The sequence below is a fragment of the Ambystoma mexicanum genome, chromosome 13, assembly GCF_040938575.1.
Source record: "Ambystoma mexicanum isolate Mex_15411 chromosome 13, UKY_AmexF1_1, whole genome shotgun sequence".
NCBI lineage: Eukaryota > Metazoa > Chordata > Amphibia > Caudata > Ambystomatidae > Ambystoma > Ambystoma mexicanum.
Window position 1 is genome coordinate 398,033,713 of NC_090938.1, and position 18,320 is coordinate 398,052,032.

The 18,320-nt window shown below is 46.0% G+C and overlaps 1 protein-coding gene across 4 annotated transcripts in view; it reads left to right on the forward strand.

Annotated features, from left to right (window-relative positions):
* The window catches only part of TSSK4 (testis specific serine kinase 4), a 2,423,787-nt gene that overhangs the window by 1,406,639 nt on the left and 998,828 nt on the right, over positions 1–18,320 (forward strand). For all 4 annotated transcript variants that reach the window (XM_069633969.1, XM_069633967.1, XM_069633970.1 and 1 more), the window contains one exon: positions 2,916–3,130. In XM_069633969.1, coding sequence (XP_069490070.1) covers positions 2,916–3,130 — 215 coding nt within the window. The remainder of the gene's footprint in view (positions 1–2,915; positions 3,131–18,320) is intronic.

Consider the following 18,320-nt stretch of genomic DNA (forward strand, 5'->3'; position numbering starts at 1 on the left):
GAAGACGCTCAACCGTTTTGAACATGTTTAGCCGAAACAGTATAAATAGTCTTCGTGCTTGCGGATCAGGGAACAGTGTAATATAGCGTTGTTGGCTGTTGAAGGCACGTGTCTCAAATGGCACATCACTCATTGATTTGGCAGCAACTCCCTTCGTACAGGTTTGCTTCCAGTCAGCACGCCAGATTTTAAGTTTGGCCGCATCAGGATTTTCGTGGAGCATATCAGGTTTGATATCATATTTCTCTAATATCGCTTCACATCTGTTCGTCCACATAGACACGATGTTAGAATTGGCAGCTGAGGCGTCGTAAAAGATGTCAAATTGTGAAATTTGCGCACGTGTACATGTTTTGCGATATAGACGTAATAACCTCCATCAAATCCTGGCATGAATCGATATAATTGATAACTCGTACCTTATACAAGACGTCTTCATGCCCTTAGGAAGGGCTAGTACTTTAGACCAGAAGCAGTTCTCTAAGGAAGCCCAAGTCTCATAGGAACAGCCAAGGGCATTTTCTGCCCCATATATCAAGACAGGAATTACCTTTTGTTGGTAAAAAGACAAGACGGGTCTTAATGGGAATTTCCCAAATCTTTTTAGGATGATCAGTGCCTGGCTTGCAAGTTGTTTACATTTCCTTTTTGTTTCAGCAAGCCAGGGTCCATCGTTTATAGATGAACTTATTCTCATACCAAGATATTTTACATTCTGAGATATCTGGAGCGTTTCTTGGCCTAAGGTCCATTTTGTGTTTTTTCTGTTGGACACCCATCCACCGTTCAGGTTTCGTAAAACCAGTATTTCGCACTTTTTGGTATTGATCGATAGGTGGTTGGATGTAACGTACTGTTGAACAGCATTTCGTTTTCTTTGTAGCCCAATGGGCGTTACATCCAACACGATCAAGTCGTCAGCGTAAAGAAGCCAATTTAGGTGTGAGTTGGCAACTTTCGGCGGAAATGACTTTACTGCGTCTATTGATTCGCCTATGTCCGATATAAAGAGGCTGAATATTGCAGCAGCTAAAGGGCAACCTTGTTTTACTCCTTTAAAGGTATCAATCGCTGCAGATAAAAGCCCTGTTTGATCCAAGCAAATTCAAATTGAGGTCTTAGTGTGGAGTTCTCTAATCGCAGCTGTTTAGTCCGACGGGCACCCCCAACTCTGCAACTTTGCCCACAAGATCGATCTATCGATGGTGTCGAATGCGTACGAAAAGTCTATAAATGTTAGCTAAACCTTCGTATTCAATTTTATCGCCTCCATTTTGATGATGTTTAGCAATAGTAAATTTAGCAAGCATCCCGCCTGTTTTACAAACCCGAATTGTCGTTTGTCCACGTGATTCGATGTTATAGCCCAGGCTACCAGTTTTTGTTGTAGCATAGTGGCATAGATTTTGCCTAGTACATCCAACAGTGCAACTGGTCGATAATTTTTGGGGTTTGCTCTATCGCCCCTTTTAATCGCGGAGTTCCAAGATTTTGCGGTCTGACAAGTTGTGTTTATCCTTTTGAATAGCGTCACACAAATCTTAGCCCATAACTCTGGGTGCAATTTAATGGTGAAATTTGTGAGACCGTCTGGGCCAGGAACTTGCAAGTTTTTTGCTTTCTTGATAATGACCACTATGTCATCTTTCGGGAAAGTCAAGGCCCAAGATTTAGAAGTTCCAAGATTTAGAAGTTTCATTGACTGGCCCATCCAGTGATTTGTTTGCTTTGTATAAACCTTCAAAATGGGTTATCCAATCGGATTCCGACACCATACATGCTTGTATTGCTCTTTGAGGGGCATGCAAGTTGTTAATGAGACTCCAGAAGTCTTTTGTGTTTTTGTTTTGTAGTACCGTTAACATTTGTTCCGCATCATTTTCAATCATAACATGCTTATGCGATTTTAACCAGTTTTTATATCTTTGCTTTGCTGCCTTTATTTCTTGCTTGCGTGCCTGATTGTCTAGAGTCTTGGTTCGTCTGATTTCGCTACGCAACAGGCGCTTGTGTTTCAGAAGGTCCAAATCGAAGCAATGTAGACGTACAAAGGCCATGTGTTTAAGCCCCACCTTCTTGGTTTTAAATTGCGTCAATAATTGGTCATATTCAAGATTCAGACTGATATTGCAGTACTGGTTTGTCAGTTGTTCAAGTTCGTGTGTTTCCAGTCTCAACCACACTCTGTTGGATTCGACTTTTTTGGATTTTATGAGGCCATGTTGCAGTAGGTGCCTTCAGTATGGTTGAAATGCCGTTACCAACATATCGTGGTCACTGTCGGGTTTTTTAATGACTTTCAACGAGCTTATACGTGGATGTAAGGCTTCTGACACAAACATGTAATCGATGGTTGAAGCCAAACCAGCCCGATGCCAAGTGGAAGCTGGTGGCATGTCGTCACAGGTGTTTCCATTTAGCAGTTGTAGATTGCGTGTGGTCATCTCCTCTGACCATGATTGTGCCAGCATAGAAGCAGAGAGTCTGTACTTCCAACCCAGAGGTAGCATCCTTATGTGTGGTGACCTGAAGCACAATACCTGCGTTCAGGGAAATAACAATATCACCAACATTGAAGGACCTGAACTAAGCTCAAACAGGAAAGCAGGAAGCAGCCCAGACATAGTTATTATCATGACAGATATATTACGTGTAAATGCTTCTCCCAGCTGTTCCCACCCTGTAACTAAGCTCCTTGCGAGTAACAGCGCCTGGATGCCTAAGGACTGCTGTGCGCTATACAAATGTAATAAATAAATGATCTTGAAAACATTTGCAGGTGCTCTAACAGGCTTCTCAAAACACTGGTTTCGGTGTTGCTCACCTGCGGTGACTACATTCTGGATGTGAATGCTGTCTGTCTGATGGTTACCTCGCTCTCAGTGTTAAATGCTTCTCTGGTGTCTTCCCCTCAGGTGATGAAGGCTTTGCGGCACAGGCACATCATTAACTTCTACCAGGCGATTGAAACAACAAGCCGGGTGTACCTGGTGCTGGAGCTGGCCCCGAGGGGGGACGTCATTCGACGCCTGAAGCGCAAAGGGGCTTTCCAGGAGTGTCTGGCTGGGAAGTGGTTCAGCCAACTGGCTCGCGGAATGGCGTACATCCACAGCAAGGGCATTGTGCACAGGTGAGAATAAAAAAGGAATTGTGCACAGGTGAAGCACAGAAAGGGCGCATGGAGCAGGTAAGACACACAGCAAGGAAATCACACACAAGTGAGATACACAAAATGTATCATGCACAATGATGCAGAAAAGGCATCCTGCACAGGGGAGGCCGCAAAGGCATTGTGTGATGGTGAGAAAGCATTATGCACCAGTGAAACACTGCAAGTATCTTATATATGTGTCACACCTCTGAACTCACAAAATAGTATTTCAATACATTAAACGCTGCATTGGTGCCTCTTGGGTATGGCAAACTGTGATTGGCACTGCAAATTATGTAAACATGAAGTCATGAAGTCTCCCAATGTGCTGAAACCACATATATATATCTCAAAACCTAAAGAATCTTATTGATGAAAAATAAAATGTAAATGTAATTAACATTGCACACAACAGACACAAGTGTTGCTTCATACACTAATTAATGGTATATAAGGAATACACAAGAACACTGCTAATGTCGCCAACAAGAATGTTGTGTGGCAACATTCTTCTTTATTTTGTAAGGGTCCCAAAAAGTACATTAAACAAGTATATAAAAATGTTGGCACACACATGGGACATGATAGCCCTCATTCAGGTTCCTGCAATTTGGATATCATTTTGTTCTTTGAATGTAAAGAAATGAGTACAACAATCAATTTGAGAAGTGCTGGTATGAAAGTCTTGTTAGCACTGATTTCATCATGGTGTAAAAGGAAAAACCCCCTACCAATCTGACCCATCCTCAAGGGCGATTGAAGTGTAAAGGCTGTTGACGTCCAATGTGACTAAAAGGTTATGTGAAGTTCTTTAATAGTCTTTTAAGTATGTTTTAGTTTTCTGTGTTAGTTGTGTAGGATTTCATGTAAGTATCGAGTTTGGTGATTTAGAATTAGGAGACAGATAACTCGCATTGTTTAGTAACACAAGTTTTATTGAGGTACCACAATCCTATCCTATCCCTTCTTTTCTAATCCCTATGCTGAATGAAAGGAAAGAGTTCAAATGGGGGAACGTCGGGATGTCATACAACATAAAGACTGTCTGTTGTCTTGAAACCTATCCTAGTCTAATTCCTACCCCTACCACTGTAAATGAAAATACCTTCATGTACAGAAAGGATATGATAAGTTTTTTTTCACCCAAATGGGTTGGGGGTTCTGACGCCCACCGAAATGTCGCTCTGGGTTTGAAGAATCATCCCACCCAAAACAATGTCTTGGAGCTTCTTGCCCGATGCACAACTCCAATCAAGTGGTTAAAACATATCTTTATGGCTTCCCGCCCATTGCACAGCTCAGGAACAGTTATCAGTAATTGTCTCTAGGACTCCTTGTCCATTACACCACTCAAGTCCAATGTTCCACAAAGTTCTCTCTTCCTCTCTTGAGAGCCGGCGCTGCTTCTGCCCCTGATTTGGAACCGCATTGGTTCCTACCCTGCCCTGGGGTCTCGGGTTTCACATCCCTTAGTGGGGTCAGTCTACTTTTGGCCCACTCTGGACTCTTCTGGTGCTCGCTCTGCCCTGGGGTTTCGGATTTCATACGCCTTTTTGGGGACAATCTGATTTCTGCCCACTCTGGGTCCTTCTGATTCTCAACCCATCCTGGGGTCTGGTCTTTCACATCCCTTCTTGGGGCTCTGTCTGCTTTCAGCCCACTAAGGGCCCTCTGGTTCTCACCCCACTCTGGAGTCTCAGGCAGCCTTCCAGTTGTTCTTACGGTTTGTAGGAGTGACGCCCTACCTTGATTCTTTGCACAGTGTTCCTCCAGGTAGGCGCTCCATTCAGCAGACTTGGCTTCCCTGTTCCCACTTTGTCCCACATCTTTGAATCAGTTAAAGCAGCTGTCCTTGTGCCGAAGCCATTCTGCGGGTCTTCGGCTTCTCTGAATCCTGCTTGGTTGCAGGTTGAGCACTTCATGCTGTTGCGGACCTTCCAGCATCCGGTTCCGTCAGCACAGGTCTTGGCAGGGGAGCTTCATGCTCTGCATCCTTCTGTGTTTTGTGCCTACCACGCTGGACGTGAACACTCCTCTCGCTGCCACACTTTCCAGGAGAAGGTTTCTCTCTATGTGCCGTTCCTTGAGCTTCATTGTGCTCTGTAGCCCTTCTTATCTTCCATGCAGTGAATTAGCGGGACTCTATCGAATTCTCCTCCCTGTGTAGTCAATGGTGCCTGAAAGTGGTTAGAAGCCATGCTAACCATTGGTATACAAAGGGGTAAGTTAAGTCATTACACATATCAATTACCATGGGCCTCATTACGAGTGTGGCGGCCTGGAATTAAGGGTGCCTGTAGCAACCATTTTCTGCTAGTATATTGTATGGGAGAGGACGGCTACTATGCCTACCTTGGACAGATCTGTCTGAAAAATTAATTTCTTTATTAAAGTCGAGCATCTTGAGTATGAGCTCATTGCAAAGGATTTGTTTCAGCTTGTCAAAGTGTTGCTGGTCCCGTCGGGTCCAGACACGTTAATTGGGATGGGCATTCTTAAGCTTATCCAAGATGTTTGCTGCAATGGTTAGAAAGTTTGGAGTAAACCTACATTAATTGCCTACTAACCCAAGGAAAACTCAGAGTTCTCTTTTACTCTTAGGTGGAGTTGTCAATGCCACCATCTTCTTTTTCTCAGTCTGGTGCTGGACAAGCGCGTTACTCCCGAAGTAGCCAATAAAAATTACCACATTCTGGGAGAGATTAAACTTCTTGTGATCGGTTCTGAGTCCTGCCCTCTGTAAGGCTCAAGTGACCTCATAGAGGTGTTGAAGGTGTTCTTCCGAGCTATTACTATGGATCAGAATATTGTCTATATATGCCTCTGGAAAGGTGGAAAAAGGCCAGAGGATGTTATCCATCAGCTGTTGGAGCTTTGTGTAGGCTGACGAGGAGCACATTAAATTGGAATAAACCCTGGCGAGTACTAAAGGTTGTTTTCTCCTTATCCGTGGGAATCAATGAGACCTGCCAATAACCCTTGGTTAAGTCTAAGGTCGCAATAAACGTAGCATTCCCCAGTCGCTCAGTTAGCTGCTTGATCCTTAGCATTGCGTAGTTGTCAAAGAAAGAAATTGAATTTAGTCTTCTGAATTCAATACAAAATCCCTAAGAATCATCTGGCTTAGTGATGAGGATGCTAGGGGAGGACCAAGGGCTCTCAGAGGGCTCAATTAGTCACAGCTTCAACATCTTGGCTGTTTCCTCCTCTATAATTTTCCTTCGGACCTCTGGGATTCTGTATGGTGTCAGGTTGACCCACTGCCTAGGAGGTGTTCTAATATGGTGGAAGACATGTTTTACTCTACCTGGTTCTTCAGGCAAAAACTGGAGGAACTGGGCAAGCAAATCTATGCAGGTTTACTGATGGGGTTTGCTAAGATTCTCAAGAATCAGGCTAGCTTTATTTTTGTTTCCCACTAGAAGGGTGGCCTTGGTGAAGGGGCTTTGTTTGACCGGGTCTGTTCTCCAAATCTTTAGGAGGTTTACATGGTAGATTTGGACTTTCTGTTTCCTATCAGATTGTGAAATCAGGCAATTAAGCAGGCTTTTGCGCTCAAGAATCTTGTATATGCCATACGATTTTAAAATCCCTCTGTCTTCGAAGGTGGGCAGCAGGACTAACACCTGATCTCCTACTGAAAAATACTTTACTTCTGCCTGTTGGTCATAAGTACCCTTCTGGTGTTCCTGAGCCTTGGCGAGGTAACCGGTGGCCATCTCCCTCATTACTTCCATATGGGCCTTTCATTTGTTGGTGGCCTGAGATATCCGTAAGGGGACTTGTTCCCTCTCCTACTAAGTTTCCCTCAACATGTAGAGGACTTCCCTGGGTTCTTGGCCATACAGGAGCTCAAATGGGGAATAAACCAAAGAGACCTCTGGAGTTTTTCCCTTGGCAAAAAGAGCCCAGGGTAGTGTCCTATCCCAGCTTTTGCTGTCAGTCTCTACCAATTTCTTTAGTATTCGCTTCATGGTCTGATTGAAGTGCTGTACTAAACCATCCATCTGGCGATGGTAGATGGATGTCCACAAGGTCTTATTAGTGAGTATCTCCTGCATGAGGCGTGCCATGAAGGTTGTACCTTGGTCGGTTAGAATTTCATTTGGTAACCCCAAACTGGACAGGAAGGAAATAAAACGGAATAAAATGTTTTAGTATATGTTGTATCATATATTTCCTCATTGGAAAGGCCTTTGGATAGGGGATAGCTTAGTCCAAGATCACCAGGATGTATTCACTGCCCATTGTGGATGTTATGTTATTGTGATTTAGACCATGCACTGCTGCCATTTTCAAAGTCTCCAGCTGCTCTAGTGGATGCGAAAAGGAAGGAGGTTTGGGAGAGCTTAGTTAGTGGGATTGAGAGGGAAAAGTCAAAGAGAGCTTTGTTGAGCTGTTGGTAGCTTCAGATCGTAAAAAAATTCTCACTGTGTGCTGGTTTGTTTTTATGTGGTAGACATTATGTCATGTTTGGCACATGAGTGTGTATGGGGTGATTTGTGTGTGATAAGTTTAGTTTCCTGTTGTGGAGGGTGTGTAGTTTGTGGTGGTTTTCGTTTTTTTTCTCTGCGGTGGAGGTATGTGTGTGATTTGTTTAATTACTGAGTATGAGTTTGCAGAGTGTTAGACAATTTTTAGTAGGGTTAATGGGGAGTCATCTGGGTCTTTTTGTGTGAGGTTATGTTGATCGTCTAGTTAATATTATTCTGTCATGATTTGCGGTAGAATGCTTTATTGCTTTGAGTTACCCAGTTTCAGTTCATTAGGTTTCAGTTGTTTTTGGTGTTTCTATTGTGAAGTGCTATAGCAAAAACAAAGAGGTGATGGCTGGAAGGTTTAGACTTAATCTTAACCACTGGCAATGCTCTGGGCAACCCTCCAGACCACCGTTCTTCGCCTGCCAAGCCATTACAGAAGGGAAATACCATATGCAAATCAGGCTTGGCCCCACCCCAAAAGGGGCAGTCCAGCCCGAACTGCTAGGCCACATCCCTTCTGCACGAGACCACAAGCATCCCCAAACATGTTTCGCCCTTGCTGGGGCTCATCAGTGAGGAGTAGCTTGGGTCTCTAGGCCCAGCAGGCACGGGACCCACGTCTGGGCATACCCGTCCCACTCGGGGTGACATAGCAAAAACAAAGAGGTGATGGCTGGAAGGTTTAGACTTAATCTTAACCACTGGCAATGCTCTGGGCAACCCTCCAGACCACCGTTCTTCGCCTGCCAAGCCATTACAGAAGGGAAATACCATATGCAAATCAGGCTTGGCCCCACCCCAAAAGGGGCAGTCCAGCCCGAACTGCTAGGCCACATCCCTTCTGCACGAGACCACAAGCATCCCCAAACATGTTTCGCCCTTGCTGGGGCTCATCAGTGAGGAGTAGCTTGGGTCTCTAGGCCCAGCAGGCACGGGACCCACGTCTGGGCATACCCGTCCCACTCGGGGTGACATAGCAAAAACAAAGAGGTGATGGCTGGAAGGTTTAGACTTAATCTTAACCACTGGCAATGCTCTGGGCAACCCTCCAGACCACCGTTCTTCGCCTGCCAAGCCATTACAGAAGGGAAATACCATATGCAAATCAGGCTTGGCCCCACCCCAAAAGGGGCAGTCCAGCCCGAACTGCTAGGCCACATCCCTTCTGCACGAGACCACAAGCATCCCCAAACATGTTTCGCCCTTGCTGGGGCTCATCAGTGAGGAGTAGCTTGGGTCTAAATTCTTCCAGCCATCACCTCTTTGTTTTTGCTATGTCACCCCGAGTGGGACGGGTATGCCCAGACGTGGGTCCCGTGCCTGCTGGGCCTAGAGACCCAAGCTACTCCTCACTGATGAGCCTCAACAAGGGCGAAACATGTTTGGGGATGCTTGTGGTCTCGTGCAGAAGGGATGTGGCCTAGCAGTTCGGGCTGGACTGCCCCTTTTGGAGTGGGGCCAAGTCTGATTTGCATATGGTCTTTCCCTTCTGTAATGGCTTGGCAGGCGAAGAACGGTGGTCTGGAGGGTTGCCCAGAGCATTGCCAGTGGTTAAGATTAATTCTAAACCTTCCAGCCATCACCTCTTTGTTTTTGCTATATTGTGAAGTGCTGACAGTTTCCCTTTGATGATGTTTCCTATTTAACTCGGCGAGTTAGAGGGCCAAGTATTTAACAACTTTCTGAACTTTAGGTGATCTTGTGTTGTTTATATTTCTTTTGGGAGCGAGTTCCAAAGTCTTGCTGCTATGCAGGAGAACGCTGTTCCCCCAAATGTCTGATGTTTCAAGGGAATCCGCTTTATACTTGGTGATCTTCTGGCCTATTTCAGAATTGTTCACATAGGTCTTGACATCAACATATACACTGTGCCAGTAACATTTGCTCAATATTTGGTCCTGCATCTTTGTCACTCCATGGCTTCCGGCCGTTGGATGGGAATGGGCTACTTGCATGACCATCCTTCGGCGGCTCCTAGGTATGACAAGTTGGTGTGTTAGGGACCCATCCCTCTCACACATCACTGATAGAGTGGACCCATTCAGGTAAAGAAGGGTCTCCTCTGTTCCAGGCCGAGTGTTTTCGAGACAGCCCTCTCAAAGGCTTCTGTCAGATTCTGATTCTTTCTTTGTGTAAACGTATGGTCTAGTAAGGTGGATGTGTCATCCCCATCAGCATGGGAAAAGGGGTTACATTCTTATCTGCCTGCCCAAAGCCTAGGGTGCCACTAGGGGTCTGAGATAGACAAACTACTTCATGTATATTAGGTTTCAGGGTTTGTTCTAAGATTCTCTGGGCTATGGGTTTCTCTTTTATCACTGTGTATTTTTGTGGCCCTGTATTGCACAATAACACTTGGGCCCGCATTACGAGTATGTTGGTCCAGCAAAAATGCTGGTAAAACGACCAGTAATACCGGATTCAGCATTGTTCCTGGACCGGCATACTCTGAGTTTGTCGGTAGTGGCAGCGAACTACCGGCAGTCCTGACCTGCTAGGAGTTCAGGCCCCTAGCGGCAAAGAATTTCCTCTATCACCGTCACCATTACTACCGGTGCCGGTGATAGGGACAAACCCATTCCATGGAGTCTATAGGACTCCATGGAATGGCAACTTACCACTGTTCCTGGCATCTGTAATATCCCAGTAACACCGGGACGTGGGGCGCCGGTAATGGTAAGGCAAGTCTGCCAGCCGGCAGGTTACCGGCAGCCTCATAATGAGGGCCTTGGACTTCCCCCTGTATTCTGGGTCTGTTACTCCAGCGGCTACATCTAGGGAGTATTTCCATTCCCGTCCTGAATTTGCAGCTAGTGTTAGATAGCTGCCTTCGGGTGGTGAGATGGTCAGATCTGTAGGAATTACATGTCTCTCTTAGCTGGATGTCCTTGATGGATTCAATCTTGAGGTATAGCTGTATGCCGCTGGCGTATTGTTGGATGTGGATGCTGTGTGTGGTTAGGAGGGCTCCCAGCGGCTCCATGTATAGATTGAAGATCACTGCGGAGATGATCGAACCCTGCGGGACTCCACAGGTGACAGGTAGCATTGGCGATCGAGCGGAATCCATCTGAACAAATGGCTGGCGGTTGGTGAGGTAAGACTTGAACCAGCGTAGGAAAAGCTTGCTGATCCCCATGCACCGATGTAGGGTGTCCGTAAGTGTCTTGTGATCTACTGTGTCGCAAACGAGTAGAACCAGGAGGCATGGATGGCCATTGTCAAAGATGTTGAGGGCGTTGTTGACCACCGTATGGTTACTGTCTCCATGCTGCATCTGGGTCTGAACCCGGGTTTGGAGAAGATTGTTGGTGTCGATGTGTTGCTTCAGTGATGCGGCTTCTGCTTTCTCGATGATCTTACCTAAGAAGGGAAGATGGGTGGTGGGGCGATAGTTACCTAGGTTGTCGGGATCGAGAGTGTATTCCTTTAGTAGAGGGAGGATTTGTCCTGTTTTTAAGGTTGATGAGAAGGGGCCTTGAGTTAGGGATCTTGATGATCTCCAGTTACGGAAGGAGAGCTTCTGCAGGGAGGGTCTTTAGGCCAGATGCTGTGAGGATGTCATCTGTATACTCTGTGGCTTTGAGGACGGTCAGGATTTCTACTGGGTACTCTGTCGAGACTGTCTTGAATGTTGTCCAGGGTGTGAAGATTTTGTGAGGAGGGACATGAGGTGTCTGTTGATGCAGATCTGGTGTCTATGTGCTGCCGAATCTTGCTGATTTTCTCAATGAAGAAGGTATTGATGGAAGTGGTTTTTTTGATGGAGTGTGGTATGGGGGCGGGTAGCAGGTTGACTCAGTGCTTGACTGCTTTGAAGAGGGTTCTGCTTTTGTTGTCAGCTTCTGATATGGTATTCTGATAGTACGAGGCCTTGGCTGTGTTGATGAGTTGTCGACAGGTTGCTCAGAGTTCCTTGAGGAGCGCCAGGTCGGATACGGTCCTGGAGCAGCGCCAAGCTTTATTATGTTTCCTGATGACTCTTTTGCTGAGGTTGAGTTCTTGCGTGTACCAGTGATGGTTTCGGTTTGCAAGTGTGTTGTTTCAGAAGCATGTGTTGGTCGATGAAGGCTGAAAGAGTGGTGTTGAGTGCTTCCAGTAGAGAGTCGCAGTTCGGTTGGGGGTGTTTGGTATATTTAAGGTGGAGGTTGGCAAGGTCTTCCGTGAGGGCTTCCACCGGAAAGTTCTTGAAGGACCTGAAGGTTTCTTTGATTGGTTTCTGGTGGGACTGCTTCACTGGAGTGGTGTGCAGGATGTTGAATGCCACTACTGTGCGGGATATATTGATCCACTCAACAGCATTTCCCCACCTCACCAAGCTGCATTTGCGCAGAAACAGCCAAATGGCTGCGCTGGCCCCTGTGAGCGCCATGGCTCAAAACTGCGTTTGCAACAACAACAAAAATGGCGGCACCGTCCTGCCAAGCACACATCGGGCAGGATGGAACAAAGGGGGCACATTGAAGGAGATTGCCAGTGTGTTCCAGCATTAACAAAGGGAAGAAAGTGGAAAAAGCAGCGTTGCTGTGCTGCAAAAGCCAAAATCTCCATTGAAAAGAAACCCTTTTTCACCTTTAAAAAAATGCATTTTTAACGCTAATTCCTCTTGTTCATTAAAGCCACTGTGATTAATAAGTCCTACCAAGCCCTGTGTGTTTCATTGTGCCTCAGAAAAACCCAGGCATGATTCTGAATTGACAAGCCCAGTCAAACCAACTCTAAAAAAATCAACCAGGAACTTTACTTTTACTTACACGGCAAACGCGTTCATTTTCTATGCAAACGTATCCAAAACTCAGCTGTTCAGAGAGAGACTCTAACTAGCTGAGCCATGTTTGCTTCAATGTATCTGTGCTGCAGACCAACTCCAGCAGTTCAAGAGAATAACTATAGCTGCAAGGCAGTGCGTGAATCTGCTGCAGATGAAAAGTTGAATTTAAGAAGGAAAGGCCAGCTGCACCACGTGTAAAAAAAATTGGCTTTTGCAAATTAAAGAAAAACAAATGCCTGTGTTTTGGAACAGTACACTGTTGAATGAAAGCCTGCCAGTCTTTAGCAATATGAAGGGGTTTGTTGATAGTGAGACTATATAACATGGGTTATTTTAGGCAACCGGCTTGCTTTCATTCTGGATCTAAGATCAGAAATTAAAGGGGTTAAAACTATAGTGGCTGGAGTTGCAAGTTGAAAAACAGGTTTTCTGCTTGGAGGGGTGGCACCAAAGGAGGACCCTCTCTCAGCAGATACTGACAACCTCATGATAATTACGGGATTGAACAGACTTTTGTCTCTGCTGGGACGCTGACAATGAAGCTCCCAGGGAAGGAAGTCTGAAGTGCAAAGGGCAATATAACTTCACTCAATAGACAAACCCCCACCGTGCGACAAAGGAAATGACAGTTAGCAGTAGTTGAAGAAAAAAAAATGGACCCAGGAATTATTTCTGGAATAAACTTTAAAGACTTCTATCTTTGCAGCAAGACTTTGAAAAATTGTTTAAAAGTGATTTTTTTTGTGCTTCCTTTGAGACATGGTAGAAGTCACTGACACATTGGGGGCAGAAAGGGCAAAGTATTGAAGATAAATCGAAAAGTATCAATGTTGCAAACATAACATGTACATACATCCCTGGGGATAATTCACATTTGTGTACAAAGTTAGGGAATTTTAGGCCGAACCAAGGTCCCACAGACTGGAGGATTGGGCTGCACATAATATGTAACCTGTGTATGTAATTTACTAAGAGAATGCAATTGTAGAAATGTCTGTTTTTGGCAAAATTGGATTTTAAGTAAAGTAAATGTGGGAGTTTTTTGACATTGTAAAACTCACCTCATAAATCTGACATCATTCCTTTGGAAATCCAACCAGTTGAGAGCAAGGCGGAGACTAGCACCACTGCCCAATCCAAGTAGTTTAGGGGCGTGCTTAGTTAACCCTGCCCAGCCTATACTTTGATGATGTCATTATGCACTATAAATAAGGGTACTTGACAAGACTCTAGACACACACACACTTCCTAATTTCCTGTGCTGCGTTCCTGTTCCCGTCATCTTCCAGATCCAGACTCCAACTACAAGGCCAAAGCATTGCTGATCCTTCTCCAGGGTCCACTGCAAAACTCAAGCAGTGCTGGTCCCCTTCCCAGCAAGGCCTAAAATCTGAAAACCACTAAAATTCCCAGATAACCAAAGGGGAAAGCTGTGGTGTTTTTGGGAAGCATCCTGATCCCACTAACTGCCTGCTTACTGCAATCCTGCCATCCATCTAACCTGTAATATCCAGTAACCAGAATTGCCAGTCCAGAAGTGCTACCCGGTGACCAGAACTGCCCAGCTGTTTTGCCAGGCACCCTGCCGTGTAGTGACCAAACCGCTGACTGTCCAAAATTCAAAAACTAAAAAGTGGACTGTGAGTATCAATTGCCATCCCATCTAAACCCATAGCCTATCTTGTCTTGGTCCTCATTCTACTCTCTATGCCATCCTATCCTCCTTACACTGATAACTTGTAAAATTGTCAGAATAATTATTGCAACCCTGTTCTTGATTTCGAGTGCTAGCGCCATCTCTTTAGAAATTTTGCCTTGTGTAATCCTAAATCCTTAGTCCTATTTCGAGTGATCGGACTGGTTCTGCCAGGGTTGGGCACTGGGGTGATAGGGTTGAACTCACAAATTAACCTAGGAGCTTACAGTGTCCCTCTTTGGTGGCCTAGCCTGAATACTCTAGTGTAGAGTAAAACATTTCTTGTCAAAACTGATTTCCTTTCCCTTTTCACCGCTTCATTTTACTCAAAGTGCACCTTTCTTTTTTTTTTTTAAACCTGTTCTTATTATTTTAATTCAACATACAGAAATCAACAAGAATCAGAAACCCAACCAGGGCACTGTTCCACCCAATCCCTCCCCTGAACCCCCCCCAAGTCTGAGCAATCAGCGATCTAGCCACCACAGAAGCCATACCCCTTTGCCGCATCCCACTACTAGTACCCTCTTCCACAAGTGCAAGCAGCCAGGTCTCAGGAGATAGTGGTAGGGCAATGTCCAGTATTTTAGCCACAGTTTCAGCTATCCTTACCAATAGAGTTTGAATTAGAGGGCACCCCCAGGCTACGTGAAGGAAATCTGCATTAGTCTGATTGCATCTCTTACAGTGTGAAGGCCTATGTGGATAAAGCCTATTCAACCAAAGTGGGGAGAAGTATACCTGGTGAAGGAATTTAAAGTGTATCAAACGGAATCTGTTGTTAACCAATATAGTTTTAGACTGTGCACAAATAGAGTCCCATTGCCCACCTGTTAAGGAATGACCTAGGGTGCACTCCCATTTTTCTCTATACTGAATTGCCCCGGGGGGCCTGAGAGACCTGGCCATACCATACAGAGTGGACACCAATCTCACCTTGGTCGTTGGCGTCGTAATATATTCCATAATTGGTGAGGAAGGTGGTGCGCTCTGGAACTCAGGCCACTTAGCACAAAGCACTTTGTGCAGGTGTTAATGTAGGAATAGTGTTATCATGTTCCATTCTCTCCTCGTTTTGAGGTCTTCCCAAGAAACAAATCTACCCTGTGGAGCTATATCTCCCATGGACGTGATCTGCAAGAGGGAGAAACGTTGTATAAATATTGTCTCATGAGTAAGTGGTATGCCCCGTACATGATAAATGGCCATGAGGGGAGAGTACCACTGTCTCTGTCCAGTCAAGGCAGCCAGCTGATCCCAAGCCCGAAGGGTGACGGCCACTGGCTGTACCTCAGCCTTGTCACCACGCTCCCGTGTGCCCATCAGTAGCCCCTTCAGATCATCAGGGCGATTGAGAACTTTCTCCAGGATTGTGTGGGGTAAGTCGGATATGGGCGTCCACCACCAAGCAGCGTATTGGGCCTATGTGGCAAGGAAATACAAGAACAGGTCCAGAACCTCAAGGCCCCCCAGAGAGCTTGGGCGACACATCGTCTCTAGAGATATTCGTGGGTGTCTCTGCCGGCCCAGATCAGTTTGTTCACCAAGACATTCAGCCTAACCCAGTATGTCGCTGGAGCCCAAATCGGGACATTAATAAAGACATAGGGCCTCATTACAAATTGCCCAGTATGGAAACAATGGTGGCGGTAAACCCGCCGCCACTGTTGTTTCCATGCCGGGCGATCACAACTCCTGCAGGCGGGAGGTGATGTTCCCGCCAGGTCTGACCTGGTGGGTTTAACACCGCCCGCCTGCAGGCGGACGAGGAAACACCGGCAGCATTACGAGATGCTGCTGGTGTTTCCATGATCCCCATTCCCATTGAGTCCCATGGGGCTCTTAATGACTCGTAATGAGGCCCATACATTAGTTTAGGTAAAACGACAATTTTTAAGAGCGAGCTCATAGCCGCTTGGGAGATGGGAAGATGAATCCAGGTGTCTACCTTGTGCTTCAACATTTGGAGAACCGTGATGTAGTTCTCCTCATATAACTTATTAAGGGACGTGGATAAACAAATACCTAAGTAGCGAATCCCTTGGTGACACCATGTTATGTTATGTTATGTTATGTTATGTTAACGGTACTTATATAGCGCACCGTCACCAACAGAATTGGTCCGCAGGCGCTCTGGAGGATCTGTAAATGAGAAGGTGGGATGGGTTAGTAAGGTGAAGAGGGAGTAGGATAGTGAGAGGAGTGGTGTACTGTTGGCAGCTTCAACTCGGTAGACACCGGGTGCTGAGCTTTGGTGTGAGTATTGGATCGGTGTCAGTCCGCGTGTGCTGTTGGTGCGACTTATGTGTTGTTGCAGTGTGGTGAAGTGCGTGCAGGTTATTGTGCAAGAGATCGTTGTTTGAGATTTTTTTTTAAGCGTGCAGAGAGTTTGAGTTTATATTGGTTAGTGGGTTATGTGACATTTAACATGCAAGCATTCACAGTTCTGTCTAAGTGTATCACCCGCTGACCTACTCCATTCAGTCTGAGTGTGGCACTTGCCAATCTTCACAATATTATCCAGATACCGCACAGACCAATGTTCACAATTCTATCCAAGTGCTAACATTCTCATTTCCTTCTAAGTGTTGTGCTTGATAATCTTCATAGTTCCATCTAGGTGTGGCACTCTCTAACCTTCACAATATTATCTAGATGCGACGCAGGGCGAAGTTAGGAAGTCCGTCTAGCATTCACAATCCTGTCTAAATACGGCGCAGGCTGATGTTCTCAATTCTAAGTGTGGCACATGCTAACATTCAAGTTCCATCTAAGTGTGGCACATGCTAACATTCACAATTCTGTCTAGATATGGTGCAGGCTAATGTTCACAATTCTATATGTGCCACATGCTAACATTCAAGTTCCATCGAAGTGTGGCACATGCTAACATTCACACTTCTGTCTAGATACGGCGCAGGCTAATGTTCTCAATTCTAAGCGTGGCACCTGCTAACATTCAAGTTCCATCTAAGTGTGGCATATGCTAAGATTCACAATTCTGTCTAGATGTGACGCAGGCCAAAGTTAGGAATTATGTCTAAGTGTGGCACATGCTTACATTCACAGTTCTGTTTAGATGCGGCGCAGGCTAATGTTCACAATTCCAAGTGTGGCACATGGCAACATTCACAATTCTGTCTAGATGCGGCGCAGGCTAATGTTCTCAATTCTAAGTGGGGCACATGCTAAATTCAAAGTTCCATCTAAGTGTGGCACATGCTAACATTCAAGTTCCATCTAAGTGTGGCATATGCTAACATTCACAATTCTGTCTAGATGCGACGCAGGCCCAAGTTAGGAATTACGTCTAAGTGTGGCACATGCTAATATTCAAGATCCAAGTAGGTGTGGCATATGCTCACATTTACAATTCTGTCCAGATGCGGCGCAGGCTAATGTTCTCAATACTAAGTGTGGCACATGCTAACATTCACAATTCTGTCTAGATGCGCCAATTCCCTCTAGGTGTGACACTTGTTAACATTGACTAGTATGTTAGGATGCAGTGCAAGGCAACATTTCAAACACTGTCATGGTTGATATCCGGCTGGTGGTCACACAACTTTCTAGGTATGCATGGGCTAAGCCTACGGCAGTCTATACTATGGGATGGTAAGGTAGAGTGGCAGGGGTTTTCTGGTGTAAAGTAATTGCTCTACACCCCTCCCATGCCACACTTACAGTTTTTGTTGGTGTCTGTTAGCTGCTGGCTTCCTTGGCTTCCCCTGCTGACACCGGCAGACACATATTGGAGCCGCCTCTGTAGGAGCCGTCCTTTGCCTTGGGACCCTTAGCCGCAGGGCTGCACGGGCAGAGGGCTGCCCTGGGAGGAGCAGTGATGAGGGCCGAGAGGACCAATGGGAGCAGGTGGCCGGGAGGGAAGGAGAATCGGGAAGAGGGCACGGGTCGGTAGGCCCAGCTGACTCGATCCAAGCGCCAATCAGGGCCGGTGTTGTGGGCGGGGTTTGGCCAATCACGGACAGTGGGAGGCGGGCAGTGGAGGAAGTCAGGAAGCGAGGGAGGGCTGGGGAACGGAGGCCGAGGAGGGGCACCAAAGGGACAGGGGCGCAAACAAAATGCAGCTTCCTAGGTGGAGCAGAGGACCATGCGAAATCCTTACCCACATCACCCGGGGTCACACATGCAGTGAGGGGGAGGACCTCAGACTTGGACCAATTGATCCGTAGTCCAGACAGAGCGCCGAACCTGAGGATTTCT